The sequence below is a fragment of the Lipophrys pholis genome (assembly GCF_963383615.2).
Source record: "Lipophrys pholis genome assembly, chromosome: 8".
Lineage (NCBI taxonomy): Eukaryota > Metazoa > Chordata > Actinopteri > Blenniiformes > Blenniidae > Lipophrys > Lipophrys pholis.
In genome coordinates this window covers 27,982,784-28,005,844 of record NC_137630.1, presented here as the reverse complement: position 1 = coordinate 28,005,844, position 23,061 = coordinate 27,982,784, and the positions used below count along the sequence as shown (strand labels likewise).

At 44.3% G+C, this 23,061-nt stretch overlaps 1 protein-coding gene across 1 annotated transcript in view; it reads left to right on the top strand.

The window, feature by feature from the left end:
- The window catches only part of camta1a (calmodulin binding transcription activator 1a), a gene marked incomplete at both ends in the record, with an annotated part of 307,848 nt that overhangs the window by 161,090 nt on the left and 123,697 nt on the right, over window positions 1-23,061 (top strand). Inside the window, 1 exon segment of the mRNA XM_080468566.1 lies at window positions 15,967-16,102. Within this exon segment, the coding sequence (XP_080324692.1) occupies window positions 15,967-16,102 (136 nt within the window).

Below are 23,061 nucleotides of genomic sequence, written 5' to 3'. Positions count from 1 at the left end.
TTTGTTGGTCATTTATCCCCTCAAAGGATTTTTTTCAGCATAATGAACTCTATTGAAATCTTTACAAAAAGGAAACTACCTTTTAAATAACAGGGACTCCTGCTGTAAGGTCTTGAAATGTTAGCCGACTGACAAGCTCTGTAGGTGTTGAGAATAGACGTGTCAAAAACATTAAGATGAAGGCCTATATGGCCTGTATGACATCTTTTCAATTTCACTTTTCTTGGAGTGAATCTCCTTTTAAGAGGCGAATAAGAGAGGCAGAAATAATAATGAAAAAAACAATGTTCTTTGGAGTCGAGCACTGGTCATCCATGACTTACACAACCCATTTCCATGCCTGTTTTGTCTTACAGAGGCTCTCAGGATTCGGTATTGTAAACACACTCCGGGATGAAAAGCAGGCGTTAGAATTTGTTGTTCTGACATTCAGAGGATGTTTAACATAGTGTGTAAATGTGGTATGCAGCACCCATCAATTATTGTTTTTTATTTTTTTCTCCTCTTCGCTCGGTTTGTCCGACCGAATCCTACCTATGTCTATGGTGGCTTTCTTATGTTACTCTTCAGAATATTCTCATTGAGAAAAGATTTGCAGGCGAGCACCCACACCCACCGAGAGAAGCAGCAGAGCACTTAATCGGCTTCTCCTTCTGACATCCGCTAAGAATAGGCAGAGATACCATTGTGTCTTTTACCAAGGAACCAGCCAAGGTAACACCAACACGCTGTGAATTAACAGGCAATCATGCAGAACATGCAGAGAGGTCTGATCGCTTTAGGTGAAAGAAACCCGGCGTTTGGATGCTACTCCAAGCCAGAACATGCCTTAATTACAAACCTTTGCAGCCCTCTTGAAATTACATTTGCTTTTCTGGAAGCATATTTTTATCTGACAAGTCTGTCAGTTTCTTCAAACACTTTTCAAAAGCTAGAACTTGATGTTTCTCCTCATATTCATCTGCTTTCTCTTCATCCTCACGTCTCAAATCCATTTTTTTCCCTCTTAACATTCATTTTTGAACTTGCTGTCTCTCTGTCTCAGTTTTCTGCAGCTGATTTGCCTTCACAGACAGGGAGAGTACAGTAGGTCTGTCAGCCCTGGAGGACTGAGTGAGATCAGAAGACATGCCAGAAGTCTGGTGGGTCTTTTCCACATAGACCCCACTCAGTTATGTGGTTGAAGCCGAGAGAGAAAGAGCAAACACAGCCCTAGGTCCCGACCACAGGTCTGCAGCCATGGGAGACGGGGATGGCTCCTGACTGCAGTCAGATAGAAATCCTCGAATAAAGAGATGTATCCACAGGGTGGACTGCTTCGTGAAAGAATGTAATTCTGTGTGTGTTCCACTCTACAATGGCAAGGAACACAGTCAGCTGCATGCACAGAGGGAGAGAGAGAGAGTGAAGTGACAAATAGACAGTGTACTATAAGTGACCATTGTTTGAGTTGCCAAATTGCTCTGTTGTTGGCCAGCGATTATCTGTGCTACAGAACACCATGATGAGTTTTCAGTTTGGAGAACATCGGAGAAGAGGAAAAAGGGAGCAAATAAAGGCCTTCCCTGTTGGCTACGTGTGATGACTTAGCCAAGTCAGGAGACTTATAGTGCAGTCTGACACATAAGGCCTGGGGGCCTGTATCACTTTGAAACAAGAAAAGGAGAAGCAGAATAAAACTACCGGCTCCTGCTCCAGAGACCCAATGCATTCTACTGTATTTACAGTGCCCCTGAATGGCCTTTGGTCGGAGGTGAGCAGTGGCAGTTTCACCCGGTTGCAGGGACAGTGGACAGGAGGCCTGGTCAACTGGACGACAGTGAGGGTCATTGCTTCCCCCGGGGAAGAAAATGTCCCAAAGTGGGTGGGCAGATGGGGTCTGGAATGAGAGTATTCTCAGACAGGTGGATGGCTGTCACCCTCATTTTGCCACCGCCAGCAAGCAGGTGGCCTCTCCCTCCTCCTCCTCTACTCAAGGGTCACCTTGACATGGCACCGCTTCCCCCTGGGTACCATCCCATCATATATACTGTACACTCTATACAAACACACGACCGTACACATGCTCGAGCTCAGACACAGACACACCCACAACCGATGGCTCTCCACGACTCTCAGTCAACCCCGGCACCTGGGGACCAGGAGCGTAAACAGTCGCTCTCAAGGTTGAACCCAGGTGTTTCATTTCCATTAGGGCCCTCATCACATTCACAGCCTCCTCCCTGTGACTTTGGTCATAACACAGACGGAATAGTCATTAAATTTTAGATTACCTTCTCTTTGCCTTTGTAGATGTTGAGATGCACAGGGTCTATTTTAAATGTCTGTCTATGAAATAATTATCTCCCAACTCCGTGCACCCGACATCTTCAAAAGAGGATGTTCCATTGATGATTTTTGCCCTACATCATAGCTTTGCTCTTGCCGTGACTCTAAAGCCCAATATAGCGTAATTAAACTAACAAAGTGACATCAATAAAGACAGAAGTGCTCTGTAATTACAGTCTGTGCTAGGACATCATAAGCAGGCAGTGTCATCACCCTAACGAAGGAAATAAATCGATGGCAGACAGACAAAGCCCCGCTTTACGATCCCCCTCTCCTCTGACACACAAAGCCAACCATAAACACGAGTAAGGCAAGAGTTTAATGGCAATCTTAAAGTTGCGGAAGCCACTGGCTTGTCTTTACTGCTCCTGCCCTGCAATACAATGGGTGCCTTGACACTTTCACCACTCCCTACTTCTCCTTCATTAGCTGTGCCTCTCTCTGTTTCTCCTCTTCGTCTGCTTTTTCTCTTTCCCTTCCCTTCTACATGGTGTCTGGTCTCCTCACCCTCCAGAGACACATGAGTGGCAGGCCTCCCCCTTAATAACTGTGTATTCCAATTCTGACGCGGTTGCACAAAAAAGCCTCACACACACACAAATGAACACACATTGAAAAATAATATGTTGCAGGATTCAAGATTGGCATTCCCACGTTGCCTCCTCCTGCAGAGAAGCATGAGGACAGCAAGGCTAAATGTCAGGGAAAGATATTTAATCCCACGTGTGCGCGTGTGTGTGTGTGTGTGTGTGTGTGTGTGTGTGTGTGTGTGTGTGTGTGTGTGTGTGTGTGTGTGTGTGTGTGTGTGTGTGCGCGCGCGCGCGCAAGCATACACACACACATACACACAACCACACATGCATGCAGGCACACGTTCAAAAACCAAACGCAGACAAGACACCCCACTCTGGTAGTGTATAGAGTGTGAGGCTAAATGTCAAGGGACGATGTAAATTCGCATGATTGCTTCCAGAAGCAGTTCATCACAATGCCAATGTTGACCAGATCAATGTCTCATTGTCCTCCAAGAATTTTGCAGAGCGGGGCAGTAGGGCCTCAGCATTAGCAGCAGGCTGTGAGGGTGTGTGTGTGTGTGTGTGTGTGTGTGTGTGTGTGTGTGTGTGTGTGTGTGTGTGTGTGTGTGTGTGTGTGTGTGTGTGTGGAAGGTGCACAGGGGAAAGATTCTTCTAACTATATGAAACCCACAGTTTTCAACCCTGTGTTTTATCAGAGCTGACCCATTTTCCCAGTAAACACATAGTATAAACTCACAGAGGGAAAACATTCAGTAATCTACATAGATATTTCCCGACAGTGTCTGCACTGTACGTCATGGGCTCCAGCTGAGATTAGCCCCGGCTATATCCAAGTCTGTTACATGCAAACACGAGGGAGTGCATGGACCAGACCCAAGTCTCGGATCAGACATAGGGATGTGTGCCATGTTTTAGTTTGTATCGCATTCTTTATGCATCCAATGTGGTCTCGAGGCGACAGTAGTGGATGTGCCTCAGTCCTCTCTCCCTCTACACATCATTTGTTGAAAGGAGCGCTGCTAAATATGAGCTCTGAAAGAAATATGAGCAACTGATGAGTTGTAAAGTTGTGTACAATAACAAATGTATATATTGCACTGATGAATAAAACATAGGTTTATTCCAAGTGTGCATCCTTTTGTTACCAGGCGGCACAGAGCCAGAAGGAATAGTCTCACCATGCTGGGCCGCTGCATTGACTCCCAACCCCAATTCTCACTGCCTACTTACAGAGGTGACTGATGAGCAGACTCACTGGTGTGTCAAATATGGGGGGAACAGTCAATCAGCTAGGCCGGTGTGACAAGTCTGTGTGCGGCTGTGTTTTGGAAATACTGCTGCAGGAAGTGTGTAAAAGTCACGCTCTGCGCCAGACGGAGGATAAACATGTTATGGTTTTGGAATCGGAGGGTTTCACCACTTCCATCTCTGGGAGGTTTGGGCAGACGCTGTTTGCATCAGTGTGGAGTCCACTCGGAGCTGTGGGGAGTTTATTATGCAATGTTCATGTCATCCTGGCTGTGTGCACGTGCGTGCATGTGTGTATGTGTAAATGTTTTTAAAGAAATAAGAAGAGGAAAGAAATAAAGAAAGAAAAGAGAATTGTTTATGGAGGAGAGTCTGTTGATGTGATTTAGTGTGTGGGTGCTCCATGGGCCACTGAACCTGGAAAATGAGAAGGCAGAGGTGGCCATGATTAGAGGTGTGCCTTGTTGACTACTTTATGAGTGCATTCAGATTTTGTGTGTGTGCGTACAAGTGCACGTAGATGGCTGTGGGAGTCTGTAGCTGGACAGGAATAGATAAATATAAGCACAACACACGCACAGTCTTATCGTCTTCATTGCGCGGGAGAAGCTCATCAGTGCTGCTGTGTACAACCAGGAGACACAGTTGACTTTCCCCTCTCTGATTCTCCCAGTCACACTGTGTGTGCGATGGTGTGTGAGTGTGTGTCTGTGTGCGTGAGGTCCTGGCCCGAGCTGAGGCATCAGAGACAGACGGGAGTGATCTCAGACGCGTGTCAGAGGCCAAGGGCAAAGGTCATCGTATACAAACAAACCCAGAGAAATAGAGTATGAGGGAGCAGTGGGGCCTGTGGGACCACTTGACTAACACTCTCACCCATAACATCATATACCACTCACACACGGCTATGTGCCCGTGCGCGCGCACACACACACACATTCACCCTTGTGTGATCTCTCGCTTTTCACTCAGTCGCCCCATCTCTGTCTCTTTGCCAGTGTTTGCCTCCATTCTGCCATAAAAAAATCATTCAGGCTCAGAGTAACATCAGCAGAAGATGTCAGAAATAATACGATTATACAATGTAGTCGCTGTCTCTCTTTTTCATAAACTTTTTTTCCTCTCAAAAAGACTGCATTGTAAAAACAGCAGCAGATAAGAAACAAGCACCCAAATGCTAGAGTTCATAAAACGCCATGTAAGTTTTAGTTTAGTTACTTTTTCTCTCTGTTTCGTCTTACAGACATTAATGTTAAAACTAATAAAGCCGTAAACCGGATCTGCATATCACTGTGATAAACAGCACTGAAAACTAAAGTGCCACTCTATATATTTCACCTCAAATATGTGTACTTTGTATTTGTTGGTTGTGGAATCAGGTTTGTTCCTTTAATTTTAATTTAAATAAGCATTTGCGAGAAATCATTGACTTTATTGCATCAATTTTGCATCATGACTTCGCAGCATCGAGACAAATTTCAACCTAAATGAAGGAGACAATTACACAAAGAAACAACACAGAAATCAACAAGATTGAAGAGTAAGAGCAACAACATATTTCCTCCGTATTCCCTTTGCCCTATTGAGCGTTTGAAGTTTTTTTGTTTTGTTGGAAGAAGGGAAAAGCTAGAAGACATTTTCTGTACTTTTCATACTCATTTTTGAGTCAGGATGTTTCTACTTTTACTGCTTCAAATATCTATCATTCTCTTTAAGTAGGGAATATATTTCACTTCTGGTGTCACATTTATTAACCCAACAGCCATTTTTAGATGCATCTGCCACAGTCAGATGAGGATTGTCTGTTTATTAAGCTCGTGGTTTGCAACCTTTTCTTCTCCCCCAGGGGTCCCAGACCCCAGCCTGGGAACTACTGCATGAAGCCAGACCTCAGCAGGTAGCCCTCCGTTCTGCTGCAACAGATTTGTTTACAGTTCTGTTTTGTCATTACTGATTAACATTTAAATGTCTGCAGAGTATCCACACCATCCAGAGGTGTAACTTTTAATTGTCACACAGAAAGGTTGGTTTCTCGTCGTTGTGCTGTGTCTTTATTTTTATGGATCTATTTATTTATTTATTTTTCCTTACCAGGGTGCAGTAGACTCAGAGAAAATGTGTTCTTTCCTCCAATTGCCCTGCTCCACACTGACACAGTTGCACACATTCACAGCTGGACGCTTCCCAATACAACCACAGTCTGATCTTTTGGCCAGCTGAGCGGCTTTAATCTGTTTTGTAGAAAGTCGGATCGGACTGATTGTCCCACACACTGGTCTCTCCTGCTGCTGTAAACGCTGGTCAAAGCTCAGTTTTGAAGATCAAGGAGTTGACTGATTACAGAGCATCTACTACATTTATAGAAATATTTATATGCTTATTATCTCTGATAACTAAAAACAGGAGTGACTTGATTTAAGTCTTGCGGAAAAGATGTCATGCTTGCATAATGTTCCTACTGTCATGCACCGCACCGCCGCTCAACCTTTTATGCTGTGAGTCAAAGATTTTAATCACAGACACTTACTTCTTCAAACAAATGCCCTCTAATTATCTTTACATTGTTTCATTCTTGTGAACAATGCTCGGCAATCAATAGTACTGATTGAAAATTCACCCCATCTCTTTCTTTGACTAGTATTTTGCTGAGAAACATGACTCTGTTTTCACCAGTCTCCACTTGTCGTTTTGCTTTTTTCCCCTGCATCAAGAACATATACACGCACCAGTGTCCCCTCTGTTGCTTCTCTGTATACTCAAAATCCTGGCACAGGTTGTGTTTACGGAGGCGAATCACAGTGTGTCAGTGTTCGTGTAAAATCCCCAAACCACACACAGGGATCAGAGAAGAAAGCCAGCGCTATACTTCATGCTGGAATCCAATCCGAGCATTTCTGCGGAGGTGGCTCGGTCTCCAATATGTTTAGTGTTACCTCAAGACTGTATCAGCTCTGCAATGCAAGCAATGCCTGAAATTCGATTTGATCTGCATGGCTACCATCACTTGACCATGGTTGATGTCTGTCCTTCTCCCACTCACTCTCTATCTGAGCCGCTGCCGAGCCCTGGGCTCCAATTAAACCCATGATGCCTGGCTCTGGTTGGTATGGTGACCAGACAGGGCACAGAGAGAGCTGTGATTCCCAGGTGAAAGGTGGGATAGACTTTTTGATTCGCTCCAGCACCCAGATAGAGTTACAGCTCAATTTCAACCTCTCGCCCTCATCGGTCTATCCTCATGACTAAAATAGGACCCGGGAATGGAAGGGTGAGGAAAAATAGCTTTTTCTTTTCCTTCTTGCAGTTGTCTTGTGTCTCTCTCCCTCACTCTTTCCCTTCTTTTACTCACTCCTGTTTTTTATTTTTTCACTCTCAGTGTTTTTACCTTGTTTTAACCTCCATATTTTCCAGAATATCTGGTACCTGTTACCCATAACCATAATCGACACTCTCTTTTGCTCTTTCGTCCCCATGTTAAAAAATCAATAGAGGAGCCTTTATGTTCAGAGCTGATTGAAAAAATCTCCCCATCAACATTAAATCTATGTAATAATTTGCCCGATGAGACAGTTAATACTCAATATCCATATGCAATCTTTCTTAACTGTAGTTGAGGATCCTCTTTATTGATAGTATGTATTTACTTTTTTCAGCCACAGTTTGTCTGTCATTGCGTCATATTGTCATATTGTCATATTGACTAATGTTGTTAGTTGATTGTTATATGTTAGGACCCTCTTGATAATGTGGCAATACATTTCAAGGGATTTATCCCTGCAAATAAACATTAACAGCAACAATAACTCCCTCCCTTCAGCCCCCACCTCTCTCCATAGCACTCTGCTAACTTTGTTTCGTGACAAAAGGGACTGTGAAATGTGCTTTATAGCTTGGTCAGCTTGTAAAGCAGCACTTCTAACTGTAGTTTTGTCTCACTTTAGAAAAGTTGAGTTTTTTTGACCTCACTGGCTCTTTTTCCTTCTCTCTTTCCAGTTGTTCTTACTGCTTGTGCTTTGTTCTTTTGCCTTTTTTGTGGACACGGCAGGATTTGTGAATTAATCATAAGTGGTTCAATAGCTGGCCCTAGCTGTGCTCCGTCACTGGGGGGATCAATAGGGGAAGTTCAGTGGCACTGACTGCTCTGGAGGAGAGACAAGGAGGGCCACGTCCAGGTGATCCATAAACTTGGCCCTGCATGAGGCATGGTGTGGAGGGGAGCCCGTTCTCGGACAGTAATGTTTCTCTGCCGGTCTCCGGAGAGTCATCCAGCCAACTTTATCTCAGGTGGATGTCAAGGTCCTTTGTGATTTCCATGTACTCTAGACCGGTGGACAAATATGAATGTAGATTTAATTTCACAACACATGCAGCTCACAAACAATAATAATGCTTTACACATCAATTTGAAACTACAGCCAGTTCTCACCAGATTAAGGCATCAAGATTAAAATTCCAGGTTTGATCTGTCTTTTGCTTTTCTTCTTCTATCCAAACCTCATGTGTTATTTCCATTCTGGTTTTCCCACATTAAAAGACTGTGACAGATGTTCATGTTACTTGTTGAGCAGCATATTCAGAAAATTGTTAAAGAGGAATAAAAATCTTTGATCCTTTCTCTAAATTGGACCCTCGAACATCCACGACCACATCATTAACTTGGCGGCTGAGTTATCCCGCTTCTCATTTTAATAGAAAGCAAGGTTGTTGTTACTAATAATGAAAACCTGACCTTTTCGCGCTGCAGTCTAGTTCAACTTCTATTTAATTGCATTAGTATTTTCATATCAGGGGAGAACATAAGCCGCTAAAGCACCACCTCTACTCCATGACATAAAATAAGGCTGTATGCAATTCCCTGCTGGCCATGCATTATTGAAAATACAAAAGCATCCTCGTTACAAAGTGTCATAATAAGGGGCTTCTACAGGACTTAAGTTTACGCTCGCACGATGCACACAGCACGTAGTTGTTAGCCGGGCTGTTGAGGAGCCTTATTCTGATGGCACCTTCATTTCCAACGTACTGAGACACACCATGGATGATTTGTGAAGATTAGCAGAGAGGATGTGAGGTATGAATCATCATCTCCGCACTCGCCTTCTTTTTTTTTCCCCAAGTAAGCATATGCATATTGACTGAAGACTGGAAATAGCATTCACCACAAATATGATGTGGAAGCCTTTTGAGCAGTTAGAGCTCATCACCCCAGGTTACACACACACATGCACACGCAAACCACACGCACACATTTTGACAGTGTGCATTTATTTGAAATGAATAGGAAATGTCTTCATAGCTAAAACCTTACAAGCACTAAAATTCTGATTTTATGTCACCTAAGCGGTGCATCAAAGCTGCACGTCAGTCCTTTCTGTGTGCGTGCACGCGCGTGTGTGTGTGTGCACGCATGCGGGTGTGTGTGTGTGTGTGTGTGTGTGTGTATTGACACAGAGAATGGAGCGGTGTAACCAGTGTATGACATGGCTATTTGTAAATAACATCCCAACCTCATCCACTGGCAGCCGCGCTGAGAGCTTTAAGTCTGAGTAGTGATGGCAGCCTCCCTGAAATGTGCATGAAACCAGCTTAGCGCTATCAGCGTAACATCACCGCCAGTCACCAGCCACCCTCTCATTCTGCCGGGCTGCTGCAGACCAGATAAGAGCAACGCCACCCTCCTCCCCTGCTGCTTCCATCCGCTTTATGTTGCGTCCCCCCTTAACAATTCATCCACCCCCCAACACCAATTCACCCTTATCCTCTTTTACAAGGTCTTATAGGGACAGAGACACTGATGTGTAGCTACGACCGTAATTTATATTCTTTGTAAATTGTCTGTGATTTTTTCATTGAGATAAGTGCGGGGGGAACATCTGTTTTGTGCTGGAAGGCAGTGGGCCAGGGCTCGAGTTCTGTGGCAATCACAAGCAGTATAGATAGAGAGAAATAGGGGAGGCACACGATCTGTCTCCCTATCCTGAATTACAACTCCAGGGGCCCCGCCACCCTCTCATCATTATTGTTGTATTTAGTCGAACACGCTAGGTAAACAAACATTGCGCTCCATCTGTACAGCCTTGGAGATCAGAATGTAATGCCATGTTTGGAAAACTTAACTTCATGATTCACTTACGACTTGATCATGTCAGCCCTTGTTTTCTCTCTTAATTACTCCTAATAATTGTGGAAAAATATCAGCGGCGTATCGGCGTTATCAGGCAGTCTGGAGTGGAGTGAAAGACGATTATCATGTTGGCGAGAAAGAGAGATGATGCGGTGAGATTTGAAAGATGTTGCGTAACACGTTCCAGCTGACTGACCCACCATGCTGCCCCCACTCCCCATAATTATCTGATATCATTAAGCATTCATGGTTGGGGCTGAAGCTACTCAGGGCCGACGTAGTGAGAAGAGTGGGCATTACAGTGACCAGGTGCCTTAGGCTCATTGGCAGTCTGAAAGGAACCCGACCCACGGCGTCTCGACATACACGCACCAGCGGGGGAGTTGGAGGGCTTCGGAGCAGCGCAGACGATGAATCTCAATCCGGAGGCCGTGGCAGATTTACATTTAAAGTAGTTTTAGCGAACGCCCCACTTCCTGATGCATTCTTTGGCAGGGCTGAAAGGAGCGGCTTATCTGCGAGTCATCAATTGCACGTGATGCGTCCAGATAGCAGCTCCTGACGCGGAGGCAGCACCTTTCTGCTCGCACATCCAGCTCAGAGATGATGTGCCGTCTAATAGAGCGCCATTGCTTGCGGTGTAATTGCATTATACGTGAAATACCTCTGCCGGGCTTTTCGACAGGTCCAGTTTTGCGAGCATGTATGTGCACATATGTGTTTTAACACGTGTGATCTATGTTTCACCTGTGATTGACAGAAGCAGTAATGACCAGCATCAGTGTGCTATTGATGTTCTGTCACCCCTCTTGTTATTAATGTTATCCCGAGATGGCGCGGCAGGGTTACTAGAAACTTTGTGTGTGTGAGTGTGAGTGTGAGAGTGCTCAGGGGCATATTTGTCCCTCATATTTATACTTAATAGGATTGGTGTGGGTGACACAAAATACGGGCCTCTGTACGTGGGTGTGTGTGTGTGTGTGGGTGAGTAGTAGGTGTGAGTGTAGTTGTTGACACAGTGGGGTAAAGGCTGTGATGGCTGAAGGCTCTGATGGGTAATTGAGAACAGCAGGTGTCGCCTCCCTCCTGAGCCACTTCAGGCCCCGACCAGCTCACCCTCCGATCTTCAAAGCCTCTCTAACCCAGCTCTCCTCTTCCTCTCCTCTCTTTGTCCTCCTCTCCTCCTGTTTCTTTGTCTTCCTCTCCTCTCCTCACCCAATGTCAGCGGAGCTTTCTGGGGGAGAAAAACAGCATGAATGGTATTAATCAGACCCAGAGCATCACAGGGAATAAGACGGAGGGAGTTCCACCAGATCACCAGGACTAAAATGTTATTTCATTGTCTGTAACCCTTTATTGATCAGAAGACATCCCACAACACTGCACTCTTTGACCTCATATGCTAATTAAAATATTGTCCCGTCATCTTACACGACGGCACTCTTGATACAATGGTGTAGTTTCAAGCTGAGGAATAGCGTAATAGATTATTTCATGTTTTTTTTTCCAAAAGAAACTGAGGACATGTTGCGTTAGATATATATTTTTCATTCTACGATGACTCACCCGAGCTGTGGATTCTCCCCATCGACTATTGCCAGAACAGGGGAATCTCTCACACTCACGCAGATTTGTCTTTCTCTGTCTGCGAGCGTTTGTGCTTTTTCTTCCTTTCTCTGTTCGCGCCGATGGCCCTGTAGGAAGCCGAGTCGAGCGAGCGGTGCTCTGCCTTGTCTGCGGGCCAGGGCTTCCTGGCTCCGGCTTTGTTACCAATGCTGAACACGTCACCAGCCTCATAAAACCCCCACCCTCCCCTGACTTTTTCAAATGAACAAATCTGATTGAGCGAATGCCATTACCTGGGTAAATGAATGATTCCTAAAGGACTGGACAAGGCCTAACACCACCCTGGGGGTAAAGCTTATTATCGCTGCAAACTCCAAAGAAGAGAGAGGCAGCTGTGAAGCCTGTGTGCACTTTGTCAGAGGCCTGTATTTCCATATTAATCTCTCACATTTAGGCATCTGAGACAGAGGGCCTCCTGTCACGCTTCTTTGATAACGGAGCAGTTAGCTTTTCCCCCTCATGTATAAATATGTGTAATTCTGATAAGATTAATTGAAACGCCTAAGTATACAGTGGTGTGAGATGAGGGAGACAGCAGGAGGGAGAGTAGACACATTATGCTGCCAAAGCATGCATTTCAGAACGGTCTCCGCCTCAGACCTCCACCAGACGGGGTGGCAAGGCTCTCTCCTCGTCGTCCAAAGTGCCTTGAATTGAAAATAGCATCTACCTAACAGTGCCTCAAAAAAATAGCTGAGCGAATAAGTTTTTGCACCGGGCCGATAAATACGGCGTGGAGCCTCTGACACCGAAGCCTCACCCCAATTTCCAGTGCTCTGGAGGAGATCAGATAGCCCCGTGTCATTTGATTTTCTGCCTTATCTCATCCGCGCCCATCTTTTTGTCTCACGCAGAGCTACATTTTAAGGAGCACACACTCCTTCTATCTTTTGAAGGACAAAACCCTGAATGATATTGAAACAAATAATAGCATCAAACTTTTAGAGAGGGCCATTCCCGGTGTTTGATTGATACCAAGTGCTGATGTAGGCATATCGGATGAGTGCCCTTCAAGTGACATTTGGGATGCTAATCTGCAGGAGGACATGTTGAGATTGCAACAATCTACAAAGTTCCTAGTTTGCAAGTGCGGTTTACGATCACGCCTCCACGATGGGCGATATTACAGTTGCTGTAAACTAGAGCAGAATTTATACTTTGTGTATATCCCATGCAGCAGTTGAGGAGTTTTTACTTCTCGGGCTGACCAATAAAAATGTCTGTTTAATAGTTGTTTTCTGCAAAGTATGCTAAGCACCAAACAAGAGAGGGGGAGTGAGTAAGGAGAAGACAGCAGGCGAGAGGGAGGTGTGGGAGAGTGGAGGTGGGGGATCCTGAGACGGATGAAACAAGAGGGAGAGAGAAAGTAGAAAAGGAGTCGGGGCGAGGGAGGAGACAAAGACATTCCCTTGTGCACAGCTTGAGTTGACTGACGGAAAGAAGAGAGGGCTATGGAGAGAGGAAAGGGAGGAGGAAGAGAGATCAGCGAGGAGTGAGCACGTTGGTGTGTGAGTGGCGTCTCTCATTAGAAGGTGCTGTCAGGGGCCACAGAGGGGGGACTGCAGGGACCCCACCTCCCCTTTCTCCTCCCTCTACACTGGCCCCTGAGATCCAGCCAGGAAAATGATTGATGAGTGATACCAAGATAAACACACGCCCTGGCCCCCAAAGGCAGCACTGCAAAATGATGCATGCAGCATTATAAATAAACCTTGTAGAAAAGAAAATGTAACAATAAACAGGAAAACAATGCACAACAACCATTGGGTTTTCATATTTTGGTTTAATGTGACGACGCAAATCAACCCGCCTTTTTTCTCCGCTTTGATGAGAGCTTTTCTGCCTTTTTCCGTCTCTAGTTTTACACGTCTGTGCCTGTGTGTGTGTGTGTGTGTGTGTGTGTGAGCGAGAGTTTTTCTCCTATGCATGGGAGCAATGAGCACACGTCTAACAAGGCTCACCAGCTGACTGGATGGTTAAGTCCCCCTCAGTTACACTGCCTCCTCAGCAGCTTGGGCAGGCGGCTTTCCCGCTCATTCACTGTGAGCCACCAAACACTGTGGCAAACCTACTCTCATTTGGGAGTGCTCCAAATCATAGCAGCTGTGTGTGTGTGTGTGTGTGTGTGTGTGTGTGTGTTTATACTCGTGTTAGTTATGTTGTGGGGACATAAATACATTTTACTCTGTCAAATTGTGGGGAATTGACTTGCTCTTTGTTCCCGAATGGAAGCCAGGTCCCCACTGTGTAAATCATACATTTTTTGGGGTAGACTTCAGAAAGTCTGTGGTTGGATAAGTGGAAGCTGTGGTCATGGTTAGTCTGCAGTCTTAGAGCAAAAGTCTGCAGAGCAGCAATTTAACCCTCTAACAGGGAGCAGTATTTTATGTAGAACTCAATAATGTGTTTTTCAAAATCATTTTAAAATACTTTTTTGTCATGTCTGTTACCCTATTAAGGTATCAACAGCCAAAATCATTTCAGGTTTATTATTCTCATCAATGAAAATAAGTGTTATTAATTTTTCTTTCCTGGCTATCATATCAAACATATTTTATCAAAGTAAAGTCAGCTGACTTATCTAGGCTAAAATAAATAAGAAAAAAAAGTCCAATGCAATTTCCAGTTTTTTCTAAGTGATTCATATTGGCAATACGCATGGAAATGAATTTTGATTCACTGTACTGCACGATTGTCTCCCTGATCCATCAGGTTATTATGTTGATAAAGCTATTTGCTTCTCTCCTTCAAATGTGTTTATACCTGTATGTGCTGATTTAGCTTTTTTAAGCTACTGCAACTGTTTGTTTTGTTTTTTTTCTGTTTGAAACTACATGAATCCTGTACAATTATCTACCTCTAGTGTTGCAACGTGTCTCAGGGAATGCATACATTTCAAAAGTTGCTGAATAACACTGCTCGTACTTGTAGACATTAGGACAATATTCGTGATTAATTCTGTGCATTTGCATTGATATTTTATTGAAAATAAGTATGAATAATTTATATTAGCTTATTAAATGGTCAGCATGCCCTGCACCAGTCGTTCTTATGAATAATTTTTATCAGACCGACTAAAAGGAAGACATCCTGCCCCACGTCACGTGACGTAGACACGTGCAATTATAGATTTATGACAACTTCACAGGGTAAAACATGGATCTCCTCATACAAGTTGCCTTTGCTCTGACTTAGCGATTGTGTTTGCATGCAAGCGTGTGATCATGAAAAACGGTGCAGAAACATGGACATATGTCCAGTGACGCATGGCCTCTACACGAGACACACAAATACAAATGCACGCTTGCAAAACAATGTCTAACTGCTCACTAATTGTTGGGAAAGCCATGAATGTTTCATGCTACACTTTCTCTTAATGTTTAACACAGAGCGCCAAATGCCCGTGTTACAAATCGAAGTGGAAAGGCAGATTATCATCAAATAGTTACATTGTATCATTATGAGCCTACAGGCTGTGGTCTGGTGGAGGGAGAATGAATTATGAATGGAGTGTGAGGGAGGATCCTCTCTTCCCCCCCAAGGGATTTCCAACACCACAACTCATTTAAGTTGGATGAATGAGAGATAAGGAAGGAAGGCCCCACTCCAACTCCCCCCCCCCCCCCCCCTTTGCCTTCTGCTTGCCTTACATATTGGCCTTCATATAATTTACTGTGAGAGGAGTGTCACTTTAGCTCCTCATAGCACACACACACACACACACACACACACACACACACACACACACACACACACACACACACACACACACACACACACACACACACACACACACACACACACACACACACACACACACACACACACACACACACACACACCGGGAGAGGAATGTATGCTGAAGGGTGCTTTGTTCATTGTCAAACTATGCATACCAATGCTGAAAAACACCATAAAGAAGTCTTGTCATCTAAGTCACTGGTGCATTTTCTGCCAGGCACAGACTCGTGTCAGACCTCTTTGTACATCTCTAAAATGAGTCCCCGAGCTGCGCGGTTGCTTTGCCTAAAAAATTCTTCTCATCTCGTCTCATCTTTCTCTCTTTTGCTCTCCCCTCTGTCTGTCCTGTCTCCTCGGATCCAGGCCGCAGAATGGGTCGATGATACTGTACAATAGGAAGAAGGTGAAGTACAGAAAGGATGGCTACTGCTGGAAGAAGAGGAAAGACGGGAAGACCACACGGGAGGATCACATGAAGTTGAAAGTGCAGGGAGTTGAGGTGAGTGGGCAGACAAGAGTTTGGATTCAGAGGGAGTAAATGGGGACCGGGGGTGGGCAAGGGGTGGGCGAGAGCCAGCCTTCATCCTGACACAGACAAACAGAGGTCTACAGTGAGCTCTCCCCTGGCTGTAATGGAGACAGTCACATGCTGCAGTCGGCCCGTGTCTCCAAGGAACCTCACCAAGAAACAATGCAGCACAACAATAGTTTTCCCTGGGAAGCCAGTGGAGTGGAACCGATTGTTTGTACCTTATTAAAGCTCTGGATGTTGCCTTTGCTCCAGAGAGCCTACATTAATCTTGCTGGCTCAAAGCAGTACTGTGGAGCTAGTGTTCCCTCACCTCACTCCAAGTCACTCCCCATACCAGCTGCTGCCATAAAAAGCCCAGTTGTATCTGCCCTTGGCTCACCTAGGCTCTCGAAAGACCTGCAGAGGTGACAATTCAGTGTTGGCACCCAGGCTGATTTATCAGCAAAGTCTCATTAATGAGACAAGGCCAGACTCATCCTCAGACTCTTCTACTTTGTTAGCTTTCAGTAGTGCTAAAGTTTGGATTTCTTTCACACATTTTGCCACAAGCACAAATGCCAGAAGCCCAGGAGCCGAGATAAAGTAGAGACAGAGATTTGAGGGTGGGAGATTTTTGACTCCTGTTTAAATGTGTGTGTGCGTGCGCGCGCGTGTGTGTGTGTGCACACGGTATCACACACAACTGCACACCTCAGGGAGTGGTGCTGTGAGTGTGTGTCACACAGTATGACAAAGACAAAGCTCAGGCATTCTCCCAACAGGGGCTCTGCTCTCTGTTTGTACTCCTCCAGATATTTGTCACTCCAAGAAAATGGCCTCCTCTGTCGCCAAGCCAGCTCAGTGTCATCGCTGGTCCTGCAGTGGTCTGATAACCTGTTGGGACTACACACATCCATCCTTCTGGACTGTTACATATATTTTCCGTTTCTGACAGCATTGGCTTTAGAGAGAGTTTGGTCAGCCCACTTGCATTATTCTGAGTGAATTAATGTGTGAACATGCACAGGGTGCCTAAATAACATCCAGTGTGAACACTTACTTTGTAAATAATCGCAGAGAACATGTAAATGCAGAGAATTGAGTGTCATTTGGCCATTTATGCTAAACAAAATGTCACATAACTTCCTCAATTCATTTGTAATTAGTGTATACACCGAGACTACTGGTGGCACAACTGTCATGCATTACAACTCAATTTTAATTGCTACAAAATTTTATCCCCAAAAAAAGGGGGGGGGGGGGGGGGCTTGCAGAAGTTTTTGCATACAGTTGGCAATTCATCTCTTTTGGTAGTAAATCTGAATAACTGTTGTTACAGACAGGCATTTGAGGCGGTCACACAGAACTATATGGTTGTCAGCAGGCTGAGCTCTATGTAAGTTCCACATTTGTGAATTTTATGCTTCGGGTAAGTAAAGAAATACAGCATCGTGTATGACCTTATGTCCTCAAAGTGTCTCCAAGTGGAAGCTCAGGGCATATGAGTATGATACGCTAGGAGTATTAGCTGGTTATTTTCCAGGAAGCATGGCTCATGTAGTGATTATGAGTTCCCCAAACCACTCCTAAAGCATGCGTTGTATAAATAAGCACAATGTAAATCTAAAAAAAAGAGCATTTACTACAACACCAGTCCCCTAAAAAGGTTCGGAGGACGTATGAATGTGTCATAAAAAGATGAAAATTTGATGGAATAATATACAATCTTCTCAAATTCACATTAGATGATAACATATCAGTTGTTGGCAGTTTAATATTGTCATTTTTTTATAAAATATTTGTTAATTCTGAAGTTTGATTATAGCTACTTTTTTTTAAATAATAGGGCAGTGGTATCTAAAGGCTGCACAATAAAGTACTGAATAACAACAATATGAACGTTTTTAAGGAATTTCCTTCTGTTGCAATATCGAACATCTCGAACATCTATAGTTTCATAGTTAAAAAAAAAAATCGCAGAATCTCAATAAATCTCTGCAATCTGTGCATGAGGGACAAGGTCAAAGGTCAATGTTTGATGCTTGTGATCTTGGGAGCCTCAGGCGGCACTGCATTAACAGCAGGCATTATTCCCTGCTGTAAACCTCCGCATGGTCTCAAAGGCACTTCCAGAATTCATTGTGTGTGAACGCAGTTCCCTGTGGAACCCACAAATGCAAAATCATATTATGCAAAGAGTAATGTGAACTTAGTCCAAAAACACCACTTTCTTTTCTGAACCAAAGCGTATTTAAAATAAACTGAGATAAAATGGTGGTGACTTGGTGCTGGTGATCAAACACTCTCCTTGGAAACCGCAGGGATCTTGTCCTGAGGAATAATAAAGAGTGCGACCAAATCGAGCCTTACAATCAGAGCACAGTTCAAAAGCCAGCATCTCTGATGATATGGGCCTGGGCTGGTGCTGATGTGGGCCGTTGACACATCTGGAATAGCGCTATCAAGTCTGAAAAGTACATAGAGGTTTTAGAAAAAAACATTTGCTCCCATGCGGACAAAAGACAGGAAAGGCATTTCAAATTTCATCGACACAATGCCAACAACACAACAGCATTTTTTCACAGTATGAGAGTCCGGGTTGCTGAACTTCCCTGCCTGCTGTTCGTGCCTTTCATCGACAGAAAGCAAACACACCCCTGCAAAGAAGACTCAGGATTGTAGAGCAGCTACAATCTCACGTCAGACAAGAACAGGGTGACATTCCGCTCCATAAAATCCAACCAATTGGTCTTTTAACTCCCCAGATGTTTGAACTGTTTTGGAGGAAGAAAAATGGATGGAAGATAACCATCAACAATTGTGATTTGTGTCGTTGCCATCACCTTCTTAATTAGATAATGCTTTTTATTTTACTTTTAGTGAAATGGTAAAATGTCTTATTCTTTAAAAAGTGATACATTGTCTGTCCTGTTGTGAGTAATATTTCATGAGGGTTGCTATGTTTTATTAACATTTTATACATGTCCCCAACCTTTCTGACAATGAAATTATAATAGGAGACAGTTTATAACAAATTAAAATACTTCCTCATCTGCCTTTCATTTTTACTTTCTCTCGTTGGCTCAGAAATCTTATGCGCATGTCTTCCAGCATCTGTGATCAGTGCTTCAGAAAAATGGCACACAAATGAAACTGTAAGACTATAAGCCAAATGGAGCCATTCAGAGTCTAGAAACAAACCATTGTCCTCTCAATACTGCTTTTAAATGTAGATTGCATGCTTTTAACTTCCATTCAGCAGCCCGGTAGTTTAGACAAATGTACCAATAGTGGGAATTTATGACCAAAACACTGAACAGACATGAAGACGTGTATGTTTCTGACACGTTGGCTTCAGAGTGGATCTAAAGATGGCAGAACGTCCACATGCCTGTTCTTCTCAAAGTGACTCGCCAGATTAATATTGCATATCTGACACTGCCTACATAAATATTAATATAACCTTTTATCAAAGACTTTTAGGAATACATTGTGTTCTCTGCTTTAATTTTTTATCAAGCAAGAGCCGTCCAAAATTATATTGTGCCACTCTCTGGTTTGCTCATAGCTATCTTTAAGTTCACCGGGTTTTGCAGACTCAGGTTCACCAGTGGGAGGATTCACCACTGTGCTTTCAACCCCAAAAAACTAAATTTAGAATGACACATTATTTATATAAGTCCATGCTTGTGGCAACATTAAAGCAACTAAATCAAAAATTGCAAGCCAGATATTAAAACTGAACATAAAACAATAGGCCTCATACTGTATAGCATTGTGGATTAGACCATTAATGTTGCATTGTTCTCTTTATACGTATTGCATCTCTGAGAATAGAAGAGAAGAAGATTTTACTTTTCATTTTCTATTAATTATAAGTATGTCTAAAAACCTCGGTAAACTTGGTGATGCAATCCACTCAGTTTCACCCTAAAGCAGCCTATAGTAGTGCAGGTCTCCAGTATGGGCCAAATTCCCACGGCTTCTATACGAATCCTTCGGGTACTTTCACACCTGCTGTTTTTGGGTCGACCCAGCTGAGTCTTGGGGCCGAGATGCACCAGTGAAACTGTTTGAGTGTGAAAGAGTCACTCGCACTGTGGCGCTTACCAGAACAGCCCGCCGCACTCTGGGGCGCTGCGAGTGTTGTGTGAAAGCAACAGCTCCAGGGTGAGCACAAACTGTAGCCCCTCCTCAGAAGTGTGTGTGTGTGTGTGTGTGTGTGTGTGTGTGGGAGCATAGTTGACTAATGAATCAATGCAATTTGGGGGTTCAGCGTCTTGCTCAAGGACACGCTGACAGTTAGGGAATCGAACCTGCAACCATTGCGGTTCAGAGACGACCCACTCTACCAACCGAGCCACAGCCGCTTCAATTTATAAGCTATATACTATTTCTAACATGAAAATACTCCCAGTCTCGGTCTATGACAGAGACTGTGTTTGTGCATGTGAGTGGTGACCTGGTAAACTGTGAAAATCGTCGTTACAAATCTTCACAAGCTCGCAGACAAATCCTCTAAATATGTTACACCAGTAGACTATTTGTAGATATTGAAAATGTGGACTCTTACAGAATTTGATATAGGCAGGCAGGAAAAAAAAAAGATTACACAATTAATTAATGAACTGTGACACATCACAAGTATTGTCTCTGCGGTACTGCTCTTGTCAAGTGGTAGTGCCTATTCTTCTGTGGCCTTGTATCTGTCACAATAGCGGAGGAGAAACATACCGTTAAGGTATAAAAATATCCAGACATCTGTGACCAACATTCCCAGCTGAAAAAGATTAGCTTTTCAAGTGAGGAATTACTCATGATAAAAGACAAAACATTCTTAAATTCAGGGCGGCACTCCAGATTCACTCCATAAGTTACATACCGTGCTCTATATTTATAAATAGTTGACTCGCCATGGTGTGTCCGACGTGTGCGAGGGCGTCAAGTAGCATGCATCACGTACTACGCTGCTGCACCGTGGTGCCGCGCTGTCGTGCCTGAACGTTAGCCAGACTGAAAGAGATACAATACAAGCTGCAAACAGTGAAGATTATTCATTTACAAGATAACCCCTGAGTGGCTGAGAAATGAGCTTTTCTTTATATCCCAGTCAACGCATGACATGAGCAATGAGTGTTGCGCTTGTAATGTTTTCAGTATTTTATGTCTATCAGTCCTAATAAGCAGTCAGAGGACCAGATACAGTACAGCTGTCAAATCATTAAACCCCACAGTGTACACTATAAGGCAACATGAGTTAAGGAGAGCAGCGAAGCAGCATCACCATGAGTCACAGATGCACACATAAAAGGCTGATGGCTGTTCACTGAGGTGTTGGAAGTAACTCGGAAGAAAGTGTTACTCTGTATGTTGTGTAACAAGTCTAATTTACCAGAGCTAATTGCTGTGCGAGCCGCGGAGTCAGTGTGAGGCATGAAGGTGAGCTTGTTGGAGAGGGAACACGGGCAGAAACTGACTTAGGAGTGCAACGCCACATGGGGACTTAAAGAAATTGGACCGTAACCGCTGTTTCATATACTTAAAGAAAAGAAAAGAAAAAAAAAAAAAGATTTATATAGACCATGCTGGATTATGTTGCTTGGACTTTATGGTGTGTGGTCGCATGCACATGGACAGACCTGAGTCATGTCCTTTAAACCCGTCATAGACTGACAGAGCAAGGTGATGAGAGAGGTGATCCATCACTGCAGTAACTATCCTGAGAAAAAGTCTGTGACCTGTCATGCACAGTCATGTTTGCTGCAGGTGCATCCAAATGACTCGACCTTTGCCCTCCGTTCAGGTGGAGCGGGATAAAGAGCTATCCATTTCTGCTTACTACTTTATTTAGAAGGAGAAAAGCAAGATCCATTTTAATACATAATTCATATCATACCTTCACAAGCCAGAACGCAAAGCGTTGACATAACTTCAGCATAACCCCGCTTGTTTTACAGGAGATTCCTTTCATGCAGTGCTGTAGTGCGCTGATTCCCCAGCCATCCCGTGCTTAATCGAGGTTCTCTGGCTATTACATGGGCCAGGTTTAGTGCACAGTGAGGACAAGAGTTGTGGGTGGGTCAGGCTACTGATGTTCAGCGGCTCTGGTGAGGGAGAGACTTCGAGTCCAGGAGCAAAGGGCCTTCTGGGGCCTGCGAGAGGCAGCCTAGCATGGCAGGAGTAGATGTCAGCGTGTGCTGCTGCTGTCCTGTCTGCTCTGCAATGCTGGCTCAGCAGCCCGTGTAAACGAAGACTCCACTCTCTTTCTCCTCCCACTCTCCTTGTCTCTACCTTTCACCGCTTTTTGAGAGTCTCTTTCCCTCCTCCCCCCTCTGTTTCTACCATTTCTCAATCTTTTAATTCATTCACTGTCCTCCTTGACTTCCACCTCTCAGTCTCCTCGCTGCCCTCTTCCCCCCACCTCTTCCTCCACTACTGTCCAAGTCCACAAGTCCAGACGGACAGAACCTTGAGTTGGGCGGTAATGCTCCCTGTTCCCTAAAATTGGAGCGCGGGGCATGTTGCGGCATTAGCGCTTAACAGGCCGTGAAATAGCAGCCTGCCTTCCTGACGTCTCCCCCATCACTCCAGGTGAGTTGGCCAGACGGCTGGATAAATGAGCAAGCAGCACCCACATCAACCAGCATGCATTTGGGGCACCTGAGGAGAAATGTCCATCAGTGATTATCTCACTGCTCTTACCAAGCTTGAGTTGTTCGGAAGCTCCCGGCCACGGCCAGACTTCCATAGGGATCCCTGCAATCACTCTAATGAGGATGTCCAATGACTATCTATCAGCCAGAATCTTTGGTCACGCCAGGTTTTGATTGACTTTATTGTCCCTCTGAGTGATGTCATCTTTATTCAGGATGTATGTCACAGAGTGTGCATAGCTCTAGCATCCCCTGGCTTCTCACTGGGAAATAGCAGAGACTTCAAAAGCGTCT